At 35.7% G+C, this 22,701-nt stretch overlaps 1 protein-coding gene across 2 annotated transcripts in view; it reads right to left on the bottom strand.

Annotated features, from left to right (window-relative positions):
* The window catches only part of ccbe1 (collagen and calcium binding EGF domains 1), a 41,359-nt gene extending 21,151 nt beyond the window's left edge, over window positions 1-20,208 (bottom strand). Inside the window, exons 1-2 of one of the 2 annotated variants that reach the window (XM_008424520.3) lie at window positions 19,519-20,208; window positions 19,351-19,431 (exon numbers count right to left, since the gene is read on the bottom strand). In XM_008424520.3, the coding sequence (XP_008422742.2) occupies window positions 19,351-19,431; window positions 19,519-19,622 (185 nt within the window). In that variant the 5' untranslated portion in view covers window positions 19,623-20,208. The remainder of the gene's footprint in view (window positions 1-19,350; window positions 19,432-19,518) is intronic. The other variant, XM_008424519.3, reaches the window with a different exon arrangement.
* Between the last annotated feature and the right edge of the window lie 2,493 nt (window positions 20,209-22,701).

The following is a 22,701-nucleotide window of genomic DNA, read 5'->3' as shown; positions in this document are numbered from 1 at the left end:
TTTTTTCTGTAACAAATAGTGTTTTCAACTTGAATGAATGTTTTATAGAGTTGGTTAAACAAATAAAAACTCTCTATATAGAGTCCTCTTATTTTCTGATATTTATCAATCAAAATATCAACAACCAATTTTGTCACCATCACAGAATTTCAAAAGTAAAGAAGGAAATGATTTTACCTCAGTTAGATAAGAAATGCTACACAGTAGAAAAATACATTGGATGGATGGGTAGATTGACAGAAATATTATGATTATTATGTGCAAAAAATTATGTGCTGGTAGAAATCAATAATATGGCTTTGTTAAAGCAGATTATAATTGTAGGCAATGAAATCTGAAAAGTTGAAAACAGGTTACACAGAAAGGCTAAACTATTCTGAATATTTATGAATCTCTAGGTAAAAATTACTATTTTCCATCAGCTGTAACCAGATGTAAGCATTACAATGCAATACATATGAAAACATAAAATGGCTTTTTTATTAAAAGATCTACAAGAAGCACTTCACAAGCTAACCAAGCATCTGAGATCTGAGAAAACTGTAGCAAATAGTTTAAATGGAAATTAAACTATTTACTAGCTTAATTACCATTTATTTCATACCATTAATTTTAAAATAGTATGACAAACTATAATCTATAAAATCATAATCAAAACCATTTGAAATAAAATGTTCACAACATACTCTAAATTCTTATTATTATGTGGTGTTATAAATTATTCCAAAGGTTTATGGCTTTGGCACTGACATCGAATTTGGCTAAGTGTCATGTAAAACCTCAAATGAACAGCAAATTTGCACAAAACCATCAATAAAGTCAGATGCTTCGTCAGCAGGAGTGACTCTGCCCAAATTCTTTTTCTGTATTTTCCAATTGTTGACAGAACATTCAATCTGTTCATTACTGGCAAAGTCATGCCTCCTAAAACTTTGTCACAGATGAAAAGATCTGTTTAAAAGTTACAGCTTTGTGAACCTGGCAACGATATGAGAACAACATGTGCCCCATCTATCTTAATAAAATAAAAAATAAAAAACACAATTGAGAGAATTATTACTTGCTACATGTTGACAGAAATAATGTGGGCAATTTAGCAATCAGCCAACATGACATGAAAAATTATAGCAGGTATTGCAAATCCTAACATTGATGAAGCAAATCTTTGCCAATTGTGGTTATGAGGAAACGGTCAAGATTAGAAGAAGCAGCCTGACAATATTTATCATCTATTTTTAAACCACATTCCTTGTACTTTTTAGATGCTGCTTGATAAGCTACAAGATCTCTTAAGAGATTGCCGGTTGCTCAGGCAAATACAAGGAGAGAGAATTTCCTCTTATATAACAGAACAAATGAAAGTATTTTTATTTTTTCCCTTTGAGCCGGAGAAATCCACTCTTAGCCTTGAACTTTTTACTTGAGATAAAATGTAACGTGACAGTTTAGCTGCTGCTCAGTCTGTTCTGCACTGCTAAAATACCATCTGGATATGATATCATGATATGCAGAAAAAAAACAAAGAAACTGATGCATGTCCCCATCTGTTCAAACTAAATGAAACGGTTAGAACTTTATTAAACACTAAAACAAGTGATAAAGGAAACAATAAGAACAATAAGCACATATACTGTGGTGAAAATGGATTGAATATGTCAAGGTTTTTCCTGGTGAATATATTTCTAATGACGCTAATGACATGAAATTTATTCCAGATGTCAGTAACAACCTTGGTAATCCACATACACAAAGAAATCAAAACACATTACTCTTTTCTAGTCGACGGCCGCCATGTGGCGGGCATGACGTCATGCATTTAAAAGGCTTCCGTATAAAAAAAAGACGGCATGAGAAGTGTGCATTTCAGTTCTGTTGGACAGTAGAGACTTCAAACTTTATAAAAGTAGTGTTTTTATATTGATTTTGTTTTATATTTACTTCCAAATAAAACCAGGAATATGATCGATCATTTTCGCCATAGCGTAAAGCGCATTTTACGCACGTTGAGTGCAATCAGTGGATGTTTTATGACCAAAAAGTGAACGAATGCATCATGAAAGCCATTTTTCCGAGTTCCTGCAAACTCACCACATTTCTGAAGCAACCAATCAGAAAGCATTTTGATTTGCGATCGGAACAGCAGCGCGGGAGAGAGTTTTGTGGGGGTAGAGAACGGCGCGTAGTTGACATTTCGGATTTAGCTAGTGGTGTTTTGTAGTAGATTTTTCGACCGTACGTGTGTTAGTTAGTGTGCTAGTGTGTGTGTGCAGTGTTTGTAGACGTTTTTTAGTGTGTTTAGTGTGTCAAAATGAGTCGCTACATGACTGCGGAGCAAGCCCTGAAGTACATGTACGAATGAGAAGAGGACGAAGGCGCGCTGCCAGATGGCTCGGACTCGGAGTTTGAGCTTGACGATGAGGTTTGTTTTGTTTTGTTCTTGTTGTTTTATTTCTTTGTTTGCCATGGGATATGTACAGTAAATTATTATAATCAGAGTAGATGCACACGGAACCAGATTACCAGCAAGCCCTGAAGTACATGTATGAATGTGAAGAGGACGAAGGCGCGCTGCCAGATGGCTCGGACTCGGAGTTTGAGCTTGACGATGAGGTTTGTTTTGTTTTGTTCTTGTTGTTTTATTTCTTTGTTTGCCATGGGATATGTACAGTAAATTATTATAATCAGAGTAGATGCACACGGAACCAGATTACAGGCTAATTTCCATCTCTAGGTTGGTGAGCCAAAGGAGTGAAGCCCATGACGCACAAAGACTTCAATGTGGAGATGGCCAGTCAGCTTTGTAGTGTGGACATGGCAGGTGTTCCAAAGAGAAAGGCAGCTGAACACATTCCTGTGCCCATTAGTGCTCAGCAAAATGCCAGAAATGGCAGACTGCAGTGCAGACACTGCCCCCAGATGAACAATGTCAGGAAGGACACTCCCTGGAAATGTGAGGGCTGTGATGTGCCACTGTGCCTTCTGATGGACAGAAACTGCTTTGCACAATGGCACAAGTAATTTGTTTGTCTTGTGGCACCCATTTTGTAAATATTGTAAATAGTTGAAAGTGGAGGGGGGGAGGGTTGAGACATTGTGATGTTGGAGAAAATTTGTGATGGAAATATTGACATATTTTGTAAATAGTTGTAAAAAAACGCCTGGGAAATTACCCACAATATGGTGAAAATATGACTACTAATTTGTTTTTTACTAAGTTTGTACAAAAATTCTTCAAATTTACCTAAAAAATGTTCATGTTAGACTGTAAAAATGGTTTGTTCAATATTTTTTGTGAGTTTTATAGTAAAAATATCAATATTTTTCTACTCGGATTTTGTTTCTGTGTGTGTTTTTTGCTCCAATGTGATAATAAATTTTGTCAAAAGGAAACAAACACTGTAAAATCACAAAGTTTAGGATGTTCTGAAAATAATGATACCAAACAAGGTAAGGTAAATAGTTTTTAAGGTGAAAATATAAGGGTAAATTCAAAATTAGACCAAAACGGCCATTTAGACCCAAGACTAGATATTTGTAAGAAAATATAAGAGCATGATAATATTTATTTAATACTTAATAGAAAATATATATTTTTTAAAACCACATTTTCAAGATTCCACCTGTATGGAGAAACTTGATGTGTTGCTACATTGCATTCTGGGGTGACTGACAAGTAGCTTTATTTTCTCCCTCTGAAGCCAACTGAGAATTGAATTGGCTGTGCATTTGGCATCATTATCTTGCTGAGAAATCCACTCTGGTTTTTCTTCAGATCTGTACGAGGACTGTATTAGCATTTTTTTTCCATCCATTCGTTTTTCAATCACATTAAATCTGCCATTACCATATGCAGAACAACAAACCACATCATGATGTCCCCACCTCCAAACTTCCCTTTGTGCTCTAAAGGGTGTTGAATGGGGCAATTTCTCCTTTGAACAGGAGTTGATAAATGACAGAATTAAATTTTGATCTAATCTGGCCAAACTATATTATTCATAGAAGCCATTGCGTCTGAGTGCATAACTTAGTTTTAATGGAAAAACTGCACAACTCCAGGATTTTCTGAAGAACTCTGTCAGTGGTCATTAGGTCTTGGAGAGGCTTTAAGACTTTTATTCAAACTCCTCTGTAAGACAATCTTTCAATTTCCAGAGTTTGGACCTAGAAATGCCTCAGAATCGATTTATTGGTTGCAAACTTGTGGCTTTACAACAATGAATTTGCTTGAGAGACCACTTTGATTGCACCCACTATTGGATTTGGATTATGTGACATGGTGATGAAAAAGCTTTTTATAGGCCATCAGTTAGGATAGTTAGGAACTAGCCTGATAAGTAGTAGAATTGCTTTTTCAATTCTGCTTTTTAGACTTTGACTTTATAGCTATTTATTTGGCTAGCTATGCCTTTTGTGAGTTTCATGCTTATTTTCTGTATCATTTCACATTATTACACTTACAGTAACACACACCCTTATTTTTATTGATTTCCCTGGTGAGAATTACATGACAGAAAATTTTCAGTTGTTTGTAAGAACAGACAAATCAAAATAAAACACACACAAGGCTTATTTAATCAAAACAAATAAAACACATAAGAAATGATCAAAGGAGAAACCCCCATAAAAAACAAGAACCTGATGAAAAAACAATAAAATGCTTAATGCTTAACTTCCCAGATGAAATAAATTCCTCGCACCTATGTGTGAAACACTTAAAGTACATCCAAATCCACATATTCGAGAGTCAATGACGACCTGTAAAATCTTTTGGTTTGAATGCTTGTTCTGGGAATTCGCAGCACAAAATCTGATAGATCAAGTCAAAAGCTGCAATTGCATGCCAACAGAGTGTCAACATTGCGACACTTATTGGTTGTCAAGATAAACAGGAGATAAAGTTGAGCAACACATCTGTGATTCCAGAGTTAAACAGATCAACATCACATTTGCAGAGACACAGCTGCCAGTGAAGAATCCAAAGAAACAATCCCTTGACAAAAAAGACTCAGCACAGTGAGTACGTCGTCTGAATGTCTGAATACCTTTGCGTGTCCCAAAACTCCAGATTCTAAAAACCTTGGAAAGGTCATCTGCTCAGCTAAAAATACATCACTCAGAAATGGATAAAGGACATTACTATCTGATGGTTTTGGTATTAGCAGACCTTTAGAAAAATTGCTAAAGTTTCTGCTAAAACAAACTGATAGTTGAAATTCTCTTTCAAGTGTTGGTATCTTCAGTGATGTTACAGTAGTAATTACAGACATATGTCTTGGCATGGGATATGATAAAACTTGATTCCAAAGAAAATTATTATTTTGTATCTGTATAGTGAAGCTAGCCCATTCTAACTGCAACCTGATGTAGAGATGAAAGTCAGCCCAGTTGTTTAACAACTTCCACAAACATATATGCTCCATATCCCAAATCATCACTGACTTTGGAAACTTAAGACTGGACTTCAAGCTATATGGATTTGGTGCCTCTCCACAGGATCTTGATTTCCAAATGAAATGTAAACTTTACTTTCATCTAAAAATAAAACTTTGGACTGAGAAACAGTGCAGTAATTTTTCTCCTTTCTACAGGTAAAACGATTCTGACTCGTCTAGCTCTGCAGTGGCTTATCACTAGGAATGTGTCAATTGCAGCTCTTGTACTCCCACTTCTCTTAAATGGGCTTTGCCCCACAAACCTTTCAATACCGTAGTTATCTCTGTTGTTTGTGCTCATCTTCTTACCACAATAAACCTCCAGTAAAACCACTTTCACACAGCACCCAAGCACGTTCTTTAATGATCATTTTTATTATCTTCTAAATGGAAAGTATCAGTAACTCTCTAATCAACAGCAGAAGTTTCCTTTCATTTTAGTATTAGAAACCTCTAATACATTTAAAGAAGCTTTATACAGAGTTTTAAAAAACTTTAATGTCAAATAAGCATTACTTTGTTTTACAGACTTAAGATCAAGTGATGTGAATGAAGGGGGCATGAACTACAAAGACAGTATGGAAATAAGTGGCATGGTAAACTGAAACCTCCCCGAAAGAAAACAAACTATTTATTCTTCCTTTTACCTGATGAAGGCCAATATGTTCTTGTCACATAAAAACTTGTTTCTCCTTTGATAATGAACTGTTTTTATGATGCTGTTCTTATTTTTCTCTAGTTTTACAGCACATTTGTGCGCTCAGAGAAATGAGCACTCTCCTATTTGATCAATCATTACTGTAACTCATTGATTAATGACCATTTGAACTACCCAGAAAAGACATTTCACTAACCATGACAGACACACAGACTTGATAGAACAACCCATGACAAGGCTCTTCATGTAAAAACAGAAATTATGGTTTAAAGTAGTTTAATTTTCCTGCTTAGTTCATAGTTACTAATTTAAAACCTATTTTTCTCCTGCCCTTTTGCTTTAATTTCCTCTCCCCTGACACCATGGTAACATAAGGACTCGGTGAGTGCAAATCATAGCAAAAAATGTGCTGAGTGTGAAACGATACATTTTATTGCTGGGGTTACCCTGAAACCGCACAGTTGTGGTTACTCATCCAATAAATGTAAAGTTCAACATTTTGAGAGGTGCCCTCTTTTTTTGACTAGGGGTTAAAGACTCAGATTTTCACTTTTAAGTGTAAAAATGTGGTTTGCAGCAAGGTAGCAAACAACATAGTCTGACAAGCTGCACAATGTATGTAGTTAACTCACATAAAAAAGGTTAAATAAATAGTAATAGGTACAGAGGTGACAAACCTGAGATAGTTTTCCATAGATTTGTGCCAAAAACTAAAGAGAAAAAGTTGAGAAGGAAGATGAAGGTTTTTATTGTCACTCACTTTATTTTGATAGTTCTAAATCCCATTTATCTCACAGAGAGAAAGATAGAGTAGCAAGTAATAAAACTAGTGCTGTAACTTGTTTATGCAAAGTTTACCACACGATTTGAGCAATCATCCTCACAAAACTTAAAAGGGTAGAGTATGATTAACATTAGAACCCAGCTCAAGAGATGCAACACAATCTTGACACAGTTGTTGTCTGCACAGATTCCCGTCAACTCTAAAGATAATGAAGGAACAACTGATTGGTGTTGTTTGCTAAGATTAACATACAAAGGGAGAACATTTTTTATAGTATATAAACATGTAGTTTATACTACATGTTTAGAAAACTTAAATTAGTAATCCCTGACTTCCTGTTTCCCATGGGCATACAGTGCTTTAAATAACTAATTCAGACACAACTTGAGTAAATACAGGATGGACCTTTATATGATTATTTTATTAAAGGGGAAAAATGCTGTGCATCCCTACCTGTTCCTATGGGAAAAGGTAATTGCCCTCATTGGAAAATTCCTTATTAATCATGATTAATCACATCTTTTAAATGTTAAGTTTAATTTCAATGCTCACATCAGCTCTGACTACTGCCTGACTAGAAAATCAGTAAATGCCTAATCATCTGATAATATGAAGCAGGCTAAAAGGTCTTATTGAGTCAAATGCAATAAAGTCCTTGACACATATTAGTCTAGAAAAAGGTTACAAAAGCATTTATAAGACTTTAAGACTCCATAAACAAAGAGAACACGGAATAATTTTGAACTTTCCCAGAAGTGTTTAGCCTTCTAACATTATGCCAACAACAAGAAAGAGACAAGCACAGCCTCGCTGTGCCCAAAGGCTGTGCCCAAACACTCCTGCCCAAAGAAGACTCAAAGACCTGTATGTACGTTTTCCAGGTACATCTTAATGATCCTCAAAACTTTCCAAAATATGTTGTGTGAACTGATTTAAAATGTGTGCATTATGTTTTATCAGATATTCAACTAGCAGCATTTCAAACATCATACAATCATCAAGCATGGTGGCAAGAGTGACTATCATGGGCTGTTTTAAGTGGAAAACTTGCAATGTCATGGTCATATTCAATAAATTAGATTTTTTTTTCAGCGGTGATTACAAACAAAGCTAAGTTTTCAAGCTTTTTTTTCTGCTGACTATGATGATTTTCAGCTTACAGTCAGGGAAATATTGGCATAAAAAGCATGAAATGGGATCTCCACCAAGAAATCCTGAACTTCGAGTGTACTTGGATTATATAATAAGAAAACAATTGTCATTTAAAAGAATTCTAAGGATTTTGAGAGATTTGGAAAAGAACAATGGTCAAAATTCAGACTAATAACCTTACGGACTGTCATAAAAAATGATATGTGCTGTCTATTGGGAAAAAAGGGACTTATTAGTTATTAAAAACAGTGCAAGCAAAAATGGTGGTATATGATAAAAAAAAGTTTGAAGCAGGATTTTCCCCCCCCCCCCCTCAAACTAAAAGGCTGAATGTTTCTAAAATGTTTGTTACAAGAATATGCTTCAGTAAAAAGCAATGATTTGATCAGAGTGGTAACATTAAAGGGGGACGTTGTGTATTTTTTATGTAAAACTACAGACCTCGCTTTGGAGTCAAAGATGCCTCTATACCCTCCCAGCCTGAATCAATAGAAGCAGGTCAAGCCTGTGACTCTGAAGCTATTTCACAGTTGGTGTTCCCATTTCAAACAAATCAAATATGACTGTAATCTCTTCTACTGATGTATTAAACATCATAAACCTTACCATATTAAATCTATCTTTCTCTCTGTTTAAGTTAAGAAGCTCTCACTGCTGTGTAAAAAAAAAAGAAAAAAAAAAGCTGCATTTATTACAGGCACACGCAGGCTATTTTGAAACTGATTCTTCAGGAAATTATTCAGAGGAACACTGTCTGTCAACGTAAACCATCCTGAGCACTTCCATACGATACTAATGAAAACCACGCTTCATAACAAAAAAAAGGCCAAATATCACTGTTATATGTTAACTACAGAAGGGACCATGAAAAGCACTTGACTTTCACTAGAAAACAGCTGAATTTAGAAGGGACTGTAAGTAATTGAAATTCCTTGCAATTATTAACGCATGTAATATCCTAATGTCAGAGAATAATAAAACCCTGACCTTAACTCAGGCAAAGGAGGCCTTTAATGCTTTAGATGCTGAACTTTGCCCTGTTGTGACGTCCTGAATAGTCAATGCATCCTTGGTATAGTTTGGTAAGCTGGATACTCATGGATCAGGGTCATTACTGTTGCTATTATTAGTCCATTTTAGGATAATGTTTCAAACTGTGGTTATTATAGTCGCATAAAGTCTTAAACATGGCTCATAATATGTTCCATTTGTGATTTCTTGGTGCTAAGTGTGCATCCACAGAAAACAGACAAAGGATATTATTTTTCAGACAAGCTTCAGTGACAACCTGAAAGACCATTAGTGTGCTACTTCCTGGAACATCTCGCAGTTTGGTGCTCTAAACACAGTCCAGCACTTTGAAGGATCAATCATGAAGAGAACACTACTCTCCTAAAGCAGCGGAGTTACTCGGTTGACTATTGGTAAAGAAAAACTTAGAAACCAAGAACTTCTATAAAAACGAGTTGCCAAAGGCACGGATGTCAGCTCATTTAAAATGATTGCTGTAAAGCATTTTGATTACTTTGAAGAAAATATTTATTTTACATGAAAATTTTGCTCGTTGGAATCTTCTAGAGGGAGTTTTATTGGTCATCTGACATCGGGATATTGCATAGAACAGTATATTTTCTCTGCCACACACTTTTTTTTTACCAATTCTAGAGCTAATTGAACCTGCCAGAGCCAATGAATTACGAAAGTATTTTTGAGATATTCAATGTCTTTCCCTGTCTGGAATGTTCAGTCACATTTATGAATCATTATGTGTATAAACCAATAAGGATGTACCAGACAGCTTCAGTTGTTTTACTCTGGTGTTGTTTTATTGTTTAAAATCCATGGACGCCAATGCTGAGTTTTATAAAGGCCTCCATTATTTATTTTGTGTTTCCTTTCTCATCTTGCATCCATTTAGTGACACAAATGAGAATAAATATTCTGTATTGGAACTAATTCAGCCATTTTAATGTCTGGCTAATGTTGTAATTCAGGTGAATCAGAAGGATCAACAGAACAGCCATTGATTACTCAGAAGCTGATAGTCCAACTTTTGACATGAGTGTTTATTTGCTTGTAACTCTTGTTTATGGTGATCTTATCACAGACAAAAAATTTAAATACCAGATGTTGATCAATGTAAATGTTTGGTTGTTTTTGTACTCTTGAGCAATTGAATCCTTATTTAAACACTACTTACTGTATATTCAGGCACTTATCTGAGATTAATGTTAAAAGTGGCTTTATGATTTAAAACATTTATGAAGAAGAAAAAGATACAAGAAGTCTGTAAACTTGCAAATACTTCTCTGAACTTTAGTTAGTGAACAGAAGTGCATTAAATACAGGCCATACAATACAGATTTGACCCTTAGTTGTGGAAATAACCATTACATGAAAAAAAAAAAGTTCTGCTTCTATGCTTTTCATATGTTCCAAACACATGTGGTGAATGAGGTAACTAAAATATGGGGCATGTTAGCCCACTTGAGATTTACGGTTTCCATGTTATTTTAGTGCTGAAGTGAAATGTTATACAGTGCCCAGGAGCTCCACGCAAACATTTGTCAACAGTGATTAACTTAAGTTATAATTAAAATAAAGTAATGCTTCTTAATGTGTGGGTTACATTACAAAGTAAAACACTTGCACCTTCCTTAATGCAGAACAGAAAAAGCAAAGAGCAGGAAGATGTCAGAGTAATTTAAGCAGATCTGCAAAATGCAATTCTACTACTAAAGTATAACAAAGACTTGACAGGTGGACTAACACACCGACGGTGTTGGTAATGGGGAATATTTTGAAAATGAACCGTAAGTGACTCAAGTGTAATGTAATTCAGCAGTAAATGAGCACAGTTCTCAAGGGAGGGAGAAACATCTGCACTGTTAAGAACCACCAAATATGAGCTGCCGCTTCAAAAATCTGTTATTAACGTTGAATACTCCATCTGTTTACAATTTGAAAAAGACTGATATATAGAGATGTGTGTTCACTGGTGCAAGTAAAACATATCCGTTAGCTATAAATGCTGTCCTTTAGGGCTGATAAATTAGACGGTTTTAATTTTCTCTAATGGGAATTTAAATTAAGTCTTCAAAATTCCAAGCTAGAAATGAAAAAGAAAAGGATTTGCTGTTGTGAGTTTGACAAACAAATGCTATACAAATATAATTCTGTGCCAATTGTAACTATAGTTCAATGTGTTTCTAATAATATGCTTAATAGTAGATTTAAAAAAAAACAGGCTAAAAGCAACAAAGAAATAGTGTTGGATATGCAGACTAAGAGCACAGAGGCAGAAAAACCGCAGTCTGTAGACTACTTATCACTGCATCACCTAACCACTGCAAAACCACAGCATGACCAAAACGTGACCACACAACAGTTCTTGATGGAAAGAAACAGATGGTTTCAGGAGAGTCAGCCAAAAGAAACAAGAGTGGGTTTTTCAGAAACCAAAATACTTAAAAACAAAAATGTTGAGTAGTAATTTAAAGTAAGGATAAGTGCCTGTGACTTTAAAGGTTTCAGCTGAATGTGAAACAGGGCATGGAAGGTCTTAAAATGATCAGCCAGATCTTACAAATCATTTTGTGCAAGTTGTTTGACCTTTAAGTGGTTTCCAAGCATATATCATTGTCAGAACAGTGGAAACAGATATTCAGCAGGAAAAAGCAGAGACACAGCTCCTAATCCATTACATCCGTAATGCCTTTCTGCAGAAGTGTCTGCGTGTTGAATATTTCAAACAATTCCTCCAGATAATTTATACCTGAAGTCTGAGGTTGAAAATGCTGAAAAACGCTACTTAATCACGAGAGAGTGCTCCTTAACACTATTATGTCCTCCCCTGCTTTGAACATAATATTTTACACTACATAATATCTAACTTGGAGCAGAGGGAGAATGAGTTGCTGCTTCATCTTTTAACCCTCCCTGCAGTCCTAAGAGGACGCCATGTGCGCTTTATACCATGTTCATGGTCCTGGAATGTCACATACGCAATATTACAAATTTTTTTGTGTGTGTGGGGACAGGACACCCCCATCGAATCCTCTATGTTCGACCATAATGTCTGCCTCACTCTTTCTGAGCATCGAGCTAGAACTGAGAGAGGCTTAAAGTCTTTAGCTCAGTATGACTAAAGAGCTATTTCCCACTCAGTGTATAGTTGAATCTAATTTAATGCTAAAAGTAGACTACAAAATAGCACCCCTTTTAGACAAAATGTTTATGGCAGATTATTTTACAGGGGTCTGACTTTGAGTACGGAAGTTGCAAAAAAACAGAGTGAGTGATAGATGTATGGATATGTTGTCCAGGAACCCTGAATATTAATGCTAGACAGAAAAAAGTCTTGCAGATTTCACTAAAAAACCATTTGACTCAATGTCTGCAACAACTTGAACTTAATTTTTAATACCCAAAAATGATGTTTGTAAATTACAAATAATTTTGCAACAGATTGCCAACTGAACTGCCCTACCAAAAATCTAAATATTGTTTCAGATTTAAAAACAGATTAAAGGGTTGTGTTATAATAATAGCTCCTTCTAAGTTAAAATGTAGGTCTAAATCCAAGAACTGCATGTGCAGGTGCAAATATTAACACCTGTACAAAAGTATTTTTAAAAGTGGGACATGCACATAGGTAGACACAGAGATAAATCATCAAAACTTTCGATGAGCAAAAATAACCAGACTCGAAAGTAAGGCATGCTATAGCCTGATTGTAACTATATGCATGGCAGAAAGCAACTAGCACATTTACAACAACACATTTACAATTAAGCTGCTTTAAAATGCACTTTTTAATCTCAAGAAAAAGAATCTTCAAATTCTCCTCTTCAAGCAAATTAATGAAGAAATGACAACACTGCCCATTAAAAGTTTCAGTCTAAAAATATTGTAACTACAGAGATCAAAATTAGTAATGTGTGTAGTCCACCCGCCTTTATATAGGCTATTAATGAACTAATGACTTCACAGCCATGATAATGTGCTGAGGCAGGCAGACACTCCTTCCAACATATACTACTGTGTCAGTTGTTTCAGCAGACAGAGAAGTTATAAATCTTCTCTAATGGATGATGATAATGTATGAATCTGTCACACAAAACCACTGTGTTCAACCACAGTTTTCCTTAAACTGTAGACTGTGGCCTCTTTTCACCACAAATATGATCCCTCCTTTATCCCTGACTTTTAAAAAAGGTCTACTGATGGCAAGGTAGCTAAGCCTTTATAAAGCAGTGAATTTTTTTCCCAAAACAAGAATGTTTCTCTAAAGAAAAACTCACTGTGAACCAAATTTTTTTGTTTTTTTGTTTTTACAAAAAAACATGTGAATTATAAATTATGGACATGTAAAGAAAAAAAATCCACTTTGTCCAGTATGTAAATAAATCCTGACAAATATTTAGTTAGACACCCCATAGGAAGTTGTACGTCAACCATCGACTTTATGCAACGCCTCCTCTTCTTGGAAGAAATGGTGGGAGTTCTTACGGGAAGAGTGGGGTTACGAAAAGTTTGCTGGTTAGTTTACTGGGACAGACCTGAATTAAAGACACACCCCAAAGACTTTTTGGGGGTGTTTTTGAGATCATTGTCCTGTTGAACCCAATTACATCAAACAGTCTGTTAAGCAATGTCATTGCTGATAAGGAGTTAGTCATCCTCCTTTAATATTCAATCTACTTTGTGCACCTTGACCACAATGACAACATGATGTGGCTAAACATTAAAATTAATCAACTTTTTGACTGCCTCAATGATGATGGGGGCTCCTGACCAGTTCCTGAAAATCCCAAGTAATTCAATGTCTTTCGATGGAAACAGTTTGGATATTGGGCACAAATGTTAAGCTAATCTATACTGATGATTTACGGAGTTGAATGAAATCTACTAATTCTAGCAAAGAGTAGTCAAACATTAAGCAAGAATCATGAAAGGAGTTTGCTTGCTATTGGTTGCCAGAGGGAATTGGTAAAGATGCAACTTGCTCAAGTATATTTAACAAAATATTAATGGGTATGCATCTACATGTTTGAGCTTGCACATTTAAAATGTTCTAATTTTACAAAGTAGGAAAATAATCATAACTTCAGACTTGTGTGCCCAACTCTAGTTTTTTAAATTTATTGAGTACACAATTAATTTGTGCTTATAATCCTCTGTTAAACTACATTTTATAGACATGGTTAACACGGTTTGAAACTTGTTCTTGAAGACTGGACTTTTAAAATAATCTCCAACTTAAATCACAGCAGGTTTTAAATCAGACAGAATGAGATCGCCTGTCACAACAGCTGACCTCCTCTTTTGTGACTTTACATCCCTTTAATGTGTAACTGTGTGGGAGCTGTCACTGAGGAGCAAAACCAAATGTTCATGTCAGCTCCTTAAATCCACAGTACAATCTCCACACCAGCAAAGCACTCCAGTTGAAAGCCTTCATATCCTCTTTCTGACCATTGATAGAAAACAGATGTTGACGCTGCTTTTTCCTGACAGGACATTATGCATCATTTCAAAGATGTGGTTTCTCTTTGTGGGGTATTTCTATACATAGTAACTTATTCCGAACGTAGTTCCTTAAAGTGGTGAACTGTTATTGCATTTTATTAACAGAGATGCCTGTACAGATACCAAAATTATACCAACTTTCCTTCACTGCACTTTTAAATGCTTTTCTGATAACGTCACAGAAATCAAAATCTCAACCGGCTGCTGTAAATCAGTAAAGTTATTTAAGATTGCCGTGACTTTTAGTGTTTATCTCCATAATGTCTACTAATAAAGATTAATAAGACTGTTTTCTTTTATAGTTCATTGAGAAACAGCTTGGGCTAATTTTATGCTCTTTCCTCGGGTAAGATGTTGACCTAATCGTAAAAAATTATTGCTTTTGAAATGTTTTCAACTCAGTAATTTTAACTTTTTTTTTTTTAAATGTGTCTAGTTTATATTTTTTAGAGTGTTTCAGGGAGCCTGATTCTGGCAGTGTACATAGCTAATATCTAAAAATTCACTGGGATTAAGTATTAATGCGTTATAAATATGGCAATAACAATTAATATCAAAACCTAATTCAAACCACCATCTCTATGGATACTGAATTATTTTCTAACGTCCCTTATGACAACATAAAACACTTAAGTTGCTAAATTTACAATGCACCTTTTTGAATGACTGTGCCATATTAGATAGCTTATTCTTCGTTAAGGAGAAGTTTAATGTGGCTAGATAAAAAGGTTTGGTTTGTAATATCATGATGTGTGGAGCTGCATAAAGACAAAAAAAAAAAACTCTTAAATAAAATATATACTGTCAATGGCCCCACTCTTCCTTTCCATCCAGAACATTTATATCATCGTCAGACAAGAAATAGACCAAGAGAGTAATAAACATTATATCTGGGGCATGCTAAACTCCTTCAGAATTGCCAAAATGTCTTTTATAGAGTAATGATCACTGGAGGAATGATGATGTCAAAAAAAAAAAACCCTACATAGTTTTTCATGCAGAAATATATTTGAATTGGTACACTGGAAGGAAGTCCTGCTGAGACAGCTATTCCAAGGTGTGGAATAAATTTAAATCTAATGTTAAAAACAGATTTTATGAAACCAAAGGAAACAAAAGAGGGTTCAGGCCTTGTGGCCAAGATGAATAACGTGTTTTAAGTGATAAGTCTACTGGAACTTTATGGCACTCTCTCTCTGTTTAAATCAACAACTACATTTCTTTAACAAATTTCTAAACTACAGCAAGCTAACCGAAAAGCAACAATTAGATTAAAAGCAAACACAGACAAAGAACTGTTACTGCTGTTCTTTGCATTAAAATGAAATGGGAAGGAACAAGAATGTATGCATTAGAACACTGTAATGTTTCAACGTGGAACTTGTCCAATAAAATGTTGTCGCAGCTTTTTACACCTTATAGTCGACTTTCCTAAGAGTTGTTGCTATGACAAAGACACCAAAAAAGCATAAGTAGTACCTTCATAACCATTTAGAAAACGTAAGAATTACACATGCCACTCGCAACTTTAATGCAATTGTCATTGAAGTGCACACAGAAAAGTTTGACTTTGACTGTGTTCTGTTTTGTTTTTTTTTCTTCCAAGATGGTTAAAGCTGACAGTGTATACATAATAAATCAAGACAGTGAAATCACTGTTTCATACATTCTTGTCACAGGAGAAATATAAATATAAACAAAGATTATTAATGTCCCTCCATCCTGAAGACGGTTAACACACTGGATCTGGCTCTCATCTTGGATTGTCAGAGGCTTGGGAACCAGCCTAAAAAAGGTGCAATAAAAGTGCAAAGACTTGCTGCTTTTTATCAACAAGTCTTTGAGGTGTATTTTCCATATTTCTGAAAAATTGTTATTTAGCTAACTAGATAAATACTAAGGTGAATTTGAAGGCCAGCAAATTTGAAGCCTGGATTCAGATCAAGTGTTACTCTTACCACAGCCGTCTATCCTATTCAGTAATTCCTTTAATCTTGCTTTTTGTTATGAAAAGGTTCTCTGGACCTAGAATGTTATGGGTTCACGGAGCAGGGATTGCGGTTTTGGAAAAATATGTTATGAGGAAAAAAATATATCATTAACATAGCAAGCAATTACCAGCAGACCGACAAAGAAAAGAACAGAAACAAAAATCTTTATGCAGATAAGCCACACTCCTGGAAATAATGATCATAACTGATCTCTGGGCAATTCATTGCGAAAACGCAGCAGGCCTCGGCTCAGAAAGCATTGCCAAAGTGGGACAAGCAGCTCACAGCTTATCATCTTAATCAAACCCGTCACTGGTTTTAAGCAAAGTATAATGTTGCAATCACAGGAATTTGTGATTTAAGTAGGTTTGGAACTGAAAACCTACAAGTTTCCTCTTCTTTTCTTTTTCCACGTTTCACTTTTGAGCCAAGCACATTTACCTCCATGATCTTTAGAGCTGTGAACACAGGCACATAGTCTGCAGGCTGGAAATGCTCAATACTGGCACATTAGGCCTTTAAAACAAAGAAACCAAACAAAACGATCTCTATGCGGAATAAGTGAAAGAGTCAAAAAGAGAAGGCCTGAGTTGGCACCAGCCTCTGGTGTCTCCTCTGCTTCCTTTCACAACATGATAAATAGCTCCAGAATGAAACCTTAAGCTCTGCACATGGTTGCATAACACATACCACAGTATGTGTCTTTTGTGTTGTCTATTTAAGACTTCTAAACCAGATTCATCAAAGAAATGAAAATGCAAAGAACATCAAATAAATTCAGTTTTTTAACCTGAACGAAGTGACGAAAAACAATGTCAAACATCTCTGCATTCCTCCTCAGAAAAAAAAGGTCTGCAATAAACAATACCTTGCAAAAGTATTCATGCCCTTGTATTTATTCAAATTTTGTCACATTATAACTGTAAACTCTGATGCATTTCTTTTGTGTAATTTTTTGATAGACCAAAATAAATGAGTGTATAAAAGTGTAGCATTCCTACATGCAAAAATGCAAGTTTTTTGGACTGTAATTAGCCTGCTAGCTAAGTTGGATGATCGTGTTTTGTTTGGTGAGTAGTTGTGAAATTCCTAGTAGTGCTCTATAATAAATATCTTAGCCCTTCACAGAACAGTTGGATTTATACAGAATCAGGTGCACACTGTTTACTAATTGGTGACTTCTGAAGATGATTGGTTGCACTGGATTTCATTCAAGGGCGTCAAAAGCTTGTGACACTTGTTACATTATTTGGTTAAAAGTGTAAAACAATGAACCAATTTTTGGCCATTTGTGTTGGTGTATTAAATACACCAACACTGTCATTTATGGTTGTAATGTACCAAAATGTAAACATTTCTGGTTATATATTTGGGTGTAACTTTAATCAGAAGTAGGTCTTTGATAGGTTTTATGCAATTATATATTCCCAAGCTAATGAATACCACAAGTATATATTTTTAACCATCAGGTTTGCCAGCTTAAATCATGTTGCGGCAAGTCACATTAGCTCTGGTATAGAAACACGCAGTATAGAATTTCCACACTGATGTAATCAAATTCAAGGCACGCTTTATAGTTTTTGGAGCCATGTATCAGACTTGTTTAACTGATGTTGCAAGGGATTGCTTGGTTAGTCTTCAGCTCACACTGTGCAGGTGACCTGAAATGCACTCTGGAAGACATTATCATGGCTTTTAGCTGAAGCAATTTTTCTTCTTTAAATAAACAGTGTGGGAAACAATTTGCGGCTGCAGCCAATAACCATAAACCAACATCATTATGTCAAGAGCGTGTTTAAGATGAGAAGATCAAACAATGCAAAGCAAAACTTTAAAAGTCAGTTTCTTTCATGAGATACCCAAGAAACAGTCAGACTTTTAGCTTGACAAATCTTTCTTTAAATGGGACTTGAGAACATTGATCTGTTGTAAATTAAGATCTTTGCGACATGTTTGAAATTTGCTCCCTAACTAAGTTTTATGATTGTGTTTCTGAAGCAAAAACACACTTGCCTTTAATATAAATCACAATGAGTCTGTAAATAGCATATCCCATTCCATTTGAGCCATCAGTCACCCCAAACAAGGTTAAAGCACCCTCAAAAGTTTATAATCAAGGCTAATGTTAAGAAGTGGTTTGGAGATGTTACAGTAGCGCTTCTGCAGTTTTTGTTTTAGTTAAATGATCCATCTTTCTGGACAGTTTCTTTCCAAACATGAGTAGCAATATGCTTGTTTTATTATGTTACTTTATACAAAATCCATACTGTTTGTCACATGGGAGTAATTTTAAACCATGAACTCTTCCATGAGGTCAGTAGAGTTCCAAGTATTTCTTACAAACAATAACTTTATAAAATTAGCAGTATGTTTTCATTATGCCTGGAAGGCTGAGCACAAAGGAGAGATTAGCTACTAACAAATTGATCTGTAAACTCAGACAGGAGATTAATCCACATTGTTTAGAAACTCTCCAGTGTCATGGCACAGGATAATGATAACAAGATTTCCAGAGGAGGTAAATGTATAAAGCATGTAGGTTTAATGGATTGTGCTAATAAAATTCAGGAGAAATCTGTTCACTAGAAACAATTAAAAAGCAAACATACTGTTCTCTAATTGTTTTCTGCTTCTTGAGGCAGATATAAAATTGAAATATTTCAGACTTAAAAGCTATTTCATTTTAAGAACCAAGCTAATTGGTAATTTGATTTATTACAACAGATGTAAGATTAACATCTTGCATCACTGCAGTTTTCCTGTTTCCTACTTTTACTGCATACATTTAACTTGGTGTACCTGTAACATGTCGTAACTTCTCCGGTCGACTTCACGCAGGGATACTTTGTAGTTGAAATATTATTCTCAGAGCATTTTTCCCTGGAAAAGAAAACATATAACATTTTGAACCGAGTTCAACATATTTTTCTTCTCTGTTAGTTTAAAACTTATAATGAAAACAGTTACCCCTCACTGGCATCCTCTTCCTGGTAAGACCAAAGCAAAGCTCCCGAGAAACACATGCAGGTGACGGTGAGCAGGAGAGGACTCCTGTTGGGCTGCAGCAGCATGACGTCGACCTGTCGACTGTCCACGCTTGGAGCGACTGCCTCCTCTCTGCTTTAACTTCAGCGGGTGAGGTTAGGAAGGAGGCAGGCAGACCCTCCCATTCACCCAGACATTGTGAATCTCCCACAAAGAGCCTCAGATGTTACCTAATTCTTTTGATGTAGTCACCAAAACTTCCACATTAATATCACATGTAAAAAATTATGTAAAATAAAAAAAAAAAAGTATATCGGACATGCTAGAAAATACTTGAAGAGCTTGTAGACGCGAAGCTAAACTGTTTGGGTGACACGGCAACAAACAAACAAACCTTCAGAATGAGGAACTGTCAAAGGAAAAAAATATAGGGAGAGCAGCTCTGGCAGACCCGCGCGTGTAAGCACGCGCTTCTGTTATTATAGTGCGTCATAATCTTTGCTGCCCTCGCGCGGCTGTGAATACGCTACTAGGCAATACGTTTCAGTATAGCAACGTAAAACGGCGATGAACAATGAACAAATTTGGTCAGAAAAGTCAAGGTAATTATTAGATTTACCAAATCGCAATAAACCACAATAAAAACAGAGCTTTACTTGCGTGCTGGTGTGCTTATACGCCACACAATGCATGACGGAAAAAGTGCTTAAGTAATTACTTTTTTTTTTTTTGCCTTAAGCCGTAAGATACAAAAAACAAAGCAAGAAACGGAAAAATTGCCAAAAGAAAAAAGAAAATAATAGGTGTTTAGCAAAAAAATAAGTATACAATAGAAAACATTACTGTTACCTAAGAACACCTGCTAAATTAAGTATTAAGATTGCGTTGTACAACATTCGGGGTGAACAATAAAGTTTTTAGTTTGGACAACATTCCCTCTTCCTGTATAGTTTGGTGCTGGAGAGTCAGGACACGAGATGACAGGTATGACCTGAAAAAATAAAAAAATAAATAACTCGAGATGTATTTACATCGTAATTTAGGCCGAGACCATTTGTGCCTTGTAGATCAATAACATAGTTTTCAATCCGACCTCTTTACAAGCAGAGAATCAGAGTGAGGATTTGTGGACTGGTGAGATATCAGGATTCTGGCAGGGACACTGATTAACATTTTGAATGACCTGTAGTTTGATTATCTGTTGACACCTTCAAAACCCAAATACAAGAACTGTCATTGGCTATACTACAATCACTGAAACGTAAGTACAATCTACAATATCTCCAGGAAAAAACAATTAGGTTGATTTTTTTTTTTTACAGTAGACCTTAAAATTAATATTTTGTCATTTTGCATGACGAAAGATGAGCTAAGACCAAATGCCAATGTTCTTAAAAATGAACTAGATAACCATACTTTTAGTACATTACAATAAAATATACAATCTTTGAATTGTCCATATCCATACAAATGATATGAATTCATTTCCTACGTACCTTATACATTTAATAGAAGTAGTAAAAGAAGATACACTCTGAATTATATCAATACATTAAATGTATATTAAAAATACATTAAAAATACACACATATATATATATATATATTTGTATTTGTATTTGTAAGGACCCCCTACATTCATTCATTCACCCGTTCACACACTGATGGAAACACAAGCTACTGGATAGTAGCCACAGCTGCCCTGCCTGCATATTTTCAAAATTATTTAATAAATAATAAGCTCCAAGCTAGATACAAACATAAGCCTAGAATATTTTATGCACAGTTAAACATTTTTAGGGTGCCAACTCTGTTTACACCATAGGGATGTGCCAGTCCTATTGACTGGATATGTAAATAAGCGATACAAAAAATGTTGCAAATGCAAATCTGACAAGCAATTTTTTTTCATTTAATACCCCCCAAATGACTGTGCACCCTGGCAGATAGACACATTTTATGTCAACATAGCACTGTGTCAAGGATAAGCAAAACAACTAAACTCAGTCAGCTAATCATTAAACGAACAAAACAGAAATTGGAAGACGGAAATTTAATTACAGATTTTCACTAATGTTTGGAAGTATGAAGCAAATATCCACCTCTATTATCTGTGCCAGTACACCAGGGATTTACATCAGCAAAGTCATCACAAACAAAGCCAAGCAGTGTGTTGAAGGAGAAAAGCAAACTTTGTAATTTAACGGAGCATCTAAGAAAAAAAAAATCTACTAAAGTACTGCAGGACAAACACACTATTTTTAGCCTGAATCCCAGTTGCTTTGCATATGTTTCATCTTTTCATGTTGAGACGTAACTGATTACATGGCCAATTTATGAATTAAAGCCTTGCTCATTAACAGCTGCCTCTTAGATTCGAAGGGAAGAACATGTTCACTCATTCTGACAAGTTCTAACAACATGTTAGGCAGCGTAGTGATCAGCAGTAAACACATTGCAATTTTCAGGCTCTGCCAATCCACCTTTAAACTCACTCATTAACTGGGTCAAGGTGCCTAAAAGAGGTGTGGCATTAAACCTCTCACGTACTGCTGACCTTATTCATGAGCTACCTTGACCTGAGTCTGGGCACCTGTAGTGTTTACCTGTGCTTGCAGAACTCAAGAGTTCTTCAGTTTCTAAAGGACATAGGATGACATTACAGCAGAACTACTGAGGAGTCTGTAAAAGATATCCTCATGAAACAAGATGACTGTGGTGTCACTTACGTCTGCTTTTTTTTTTTTTTTCTTTTTCTGGTAGAGCAGTTACACCGGGACATTAGTGACACAGCATTAGTTGGTGTCTATACAAAGAAAAGGTAATAAAATGGATCCAATTACAAGATATATATTCTTGAGGAGTGGGGAATTGTACCTCTTGGAGAATCATTTGGCAGAAAATGACACCTTGAGTCCACTTCAAAAGGCCTGGTGAAGCGTGACCGTTCTCAGTGCAAGAGAAAGCAGTGTTTCACCGGTCTGCTGGCTTCATTACAACAGATCCTCTACTATTACTACCGTACTATCCGCTCCAGCTCTGCTCTGAAGGGCTGCACTTCAGCTTCTGGCCACTTGATGGCCCTTTCGACCAACAGATCTCGACCCTCCCCCCGGCCCCCGCCCCACTACCACCCCTTCTTTCGCCACTATCGTCATCATTGCCC

The sequence above is a fragment of the Poecilia reticulata genome, chromosome 12 (assembly GCF_904066995.2).
Source record: "Poecilia reticulata chromosome 12, P_reticulata-male-v2, whole genome shotgun sequence".
Classification (NCBI taxonomy): Eukaryota; Metazoa; Chordata; class Actinopteri; order Cyprinodontiformes; family Poeciliidae; genus Poecilia; species Poecilia reticulata.
The sequence above is the reverse complement of the archived record's forward strand: the minus strand, read 5'-3'. Positions and strand labels throughout refer to the sequence as shown.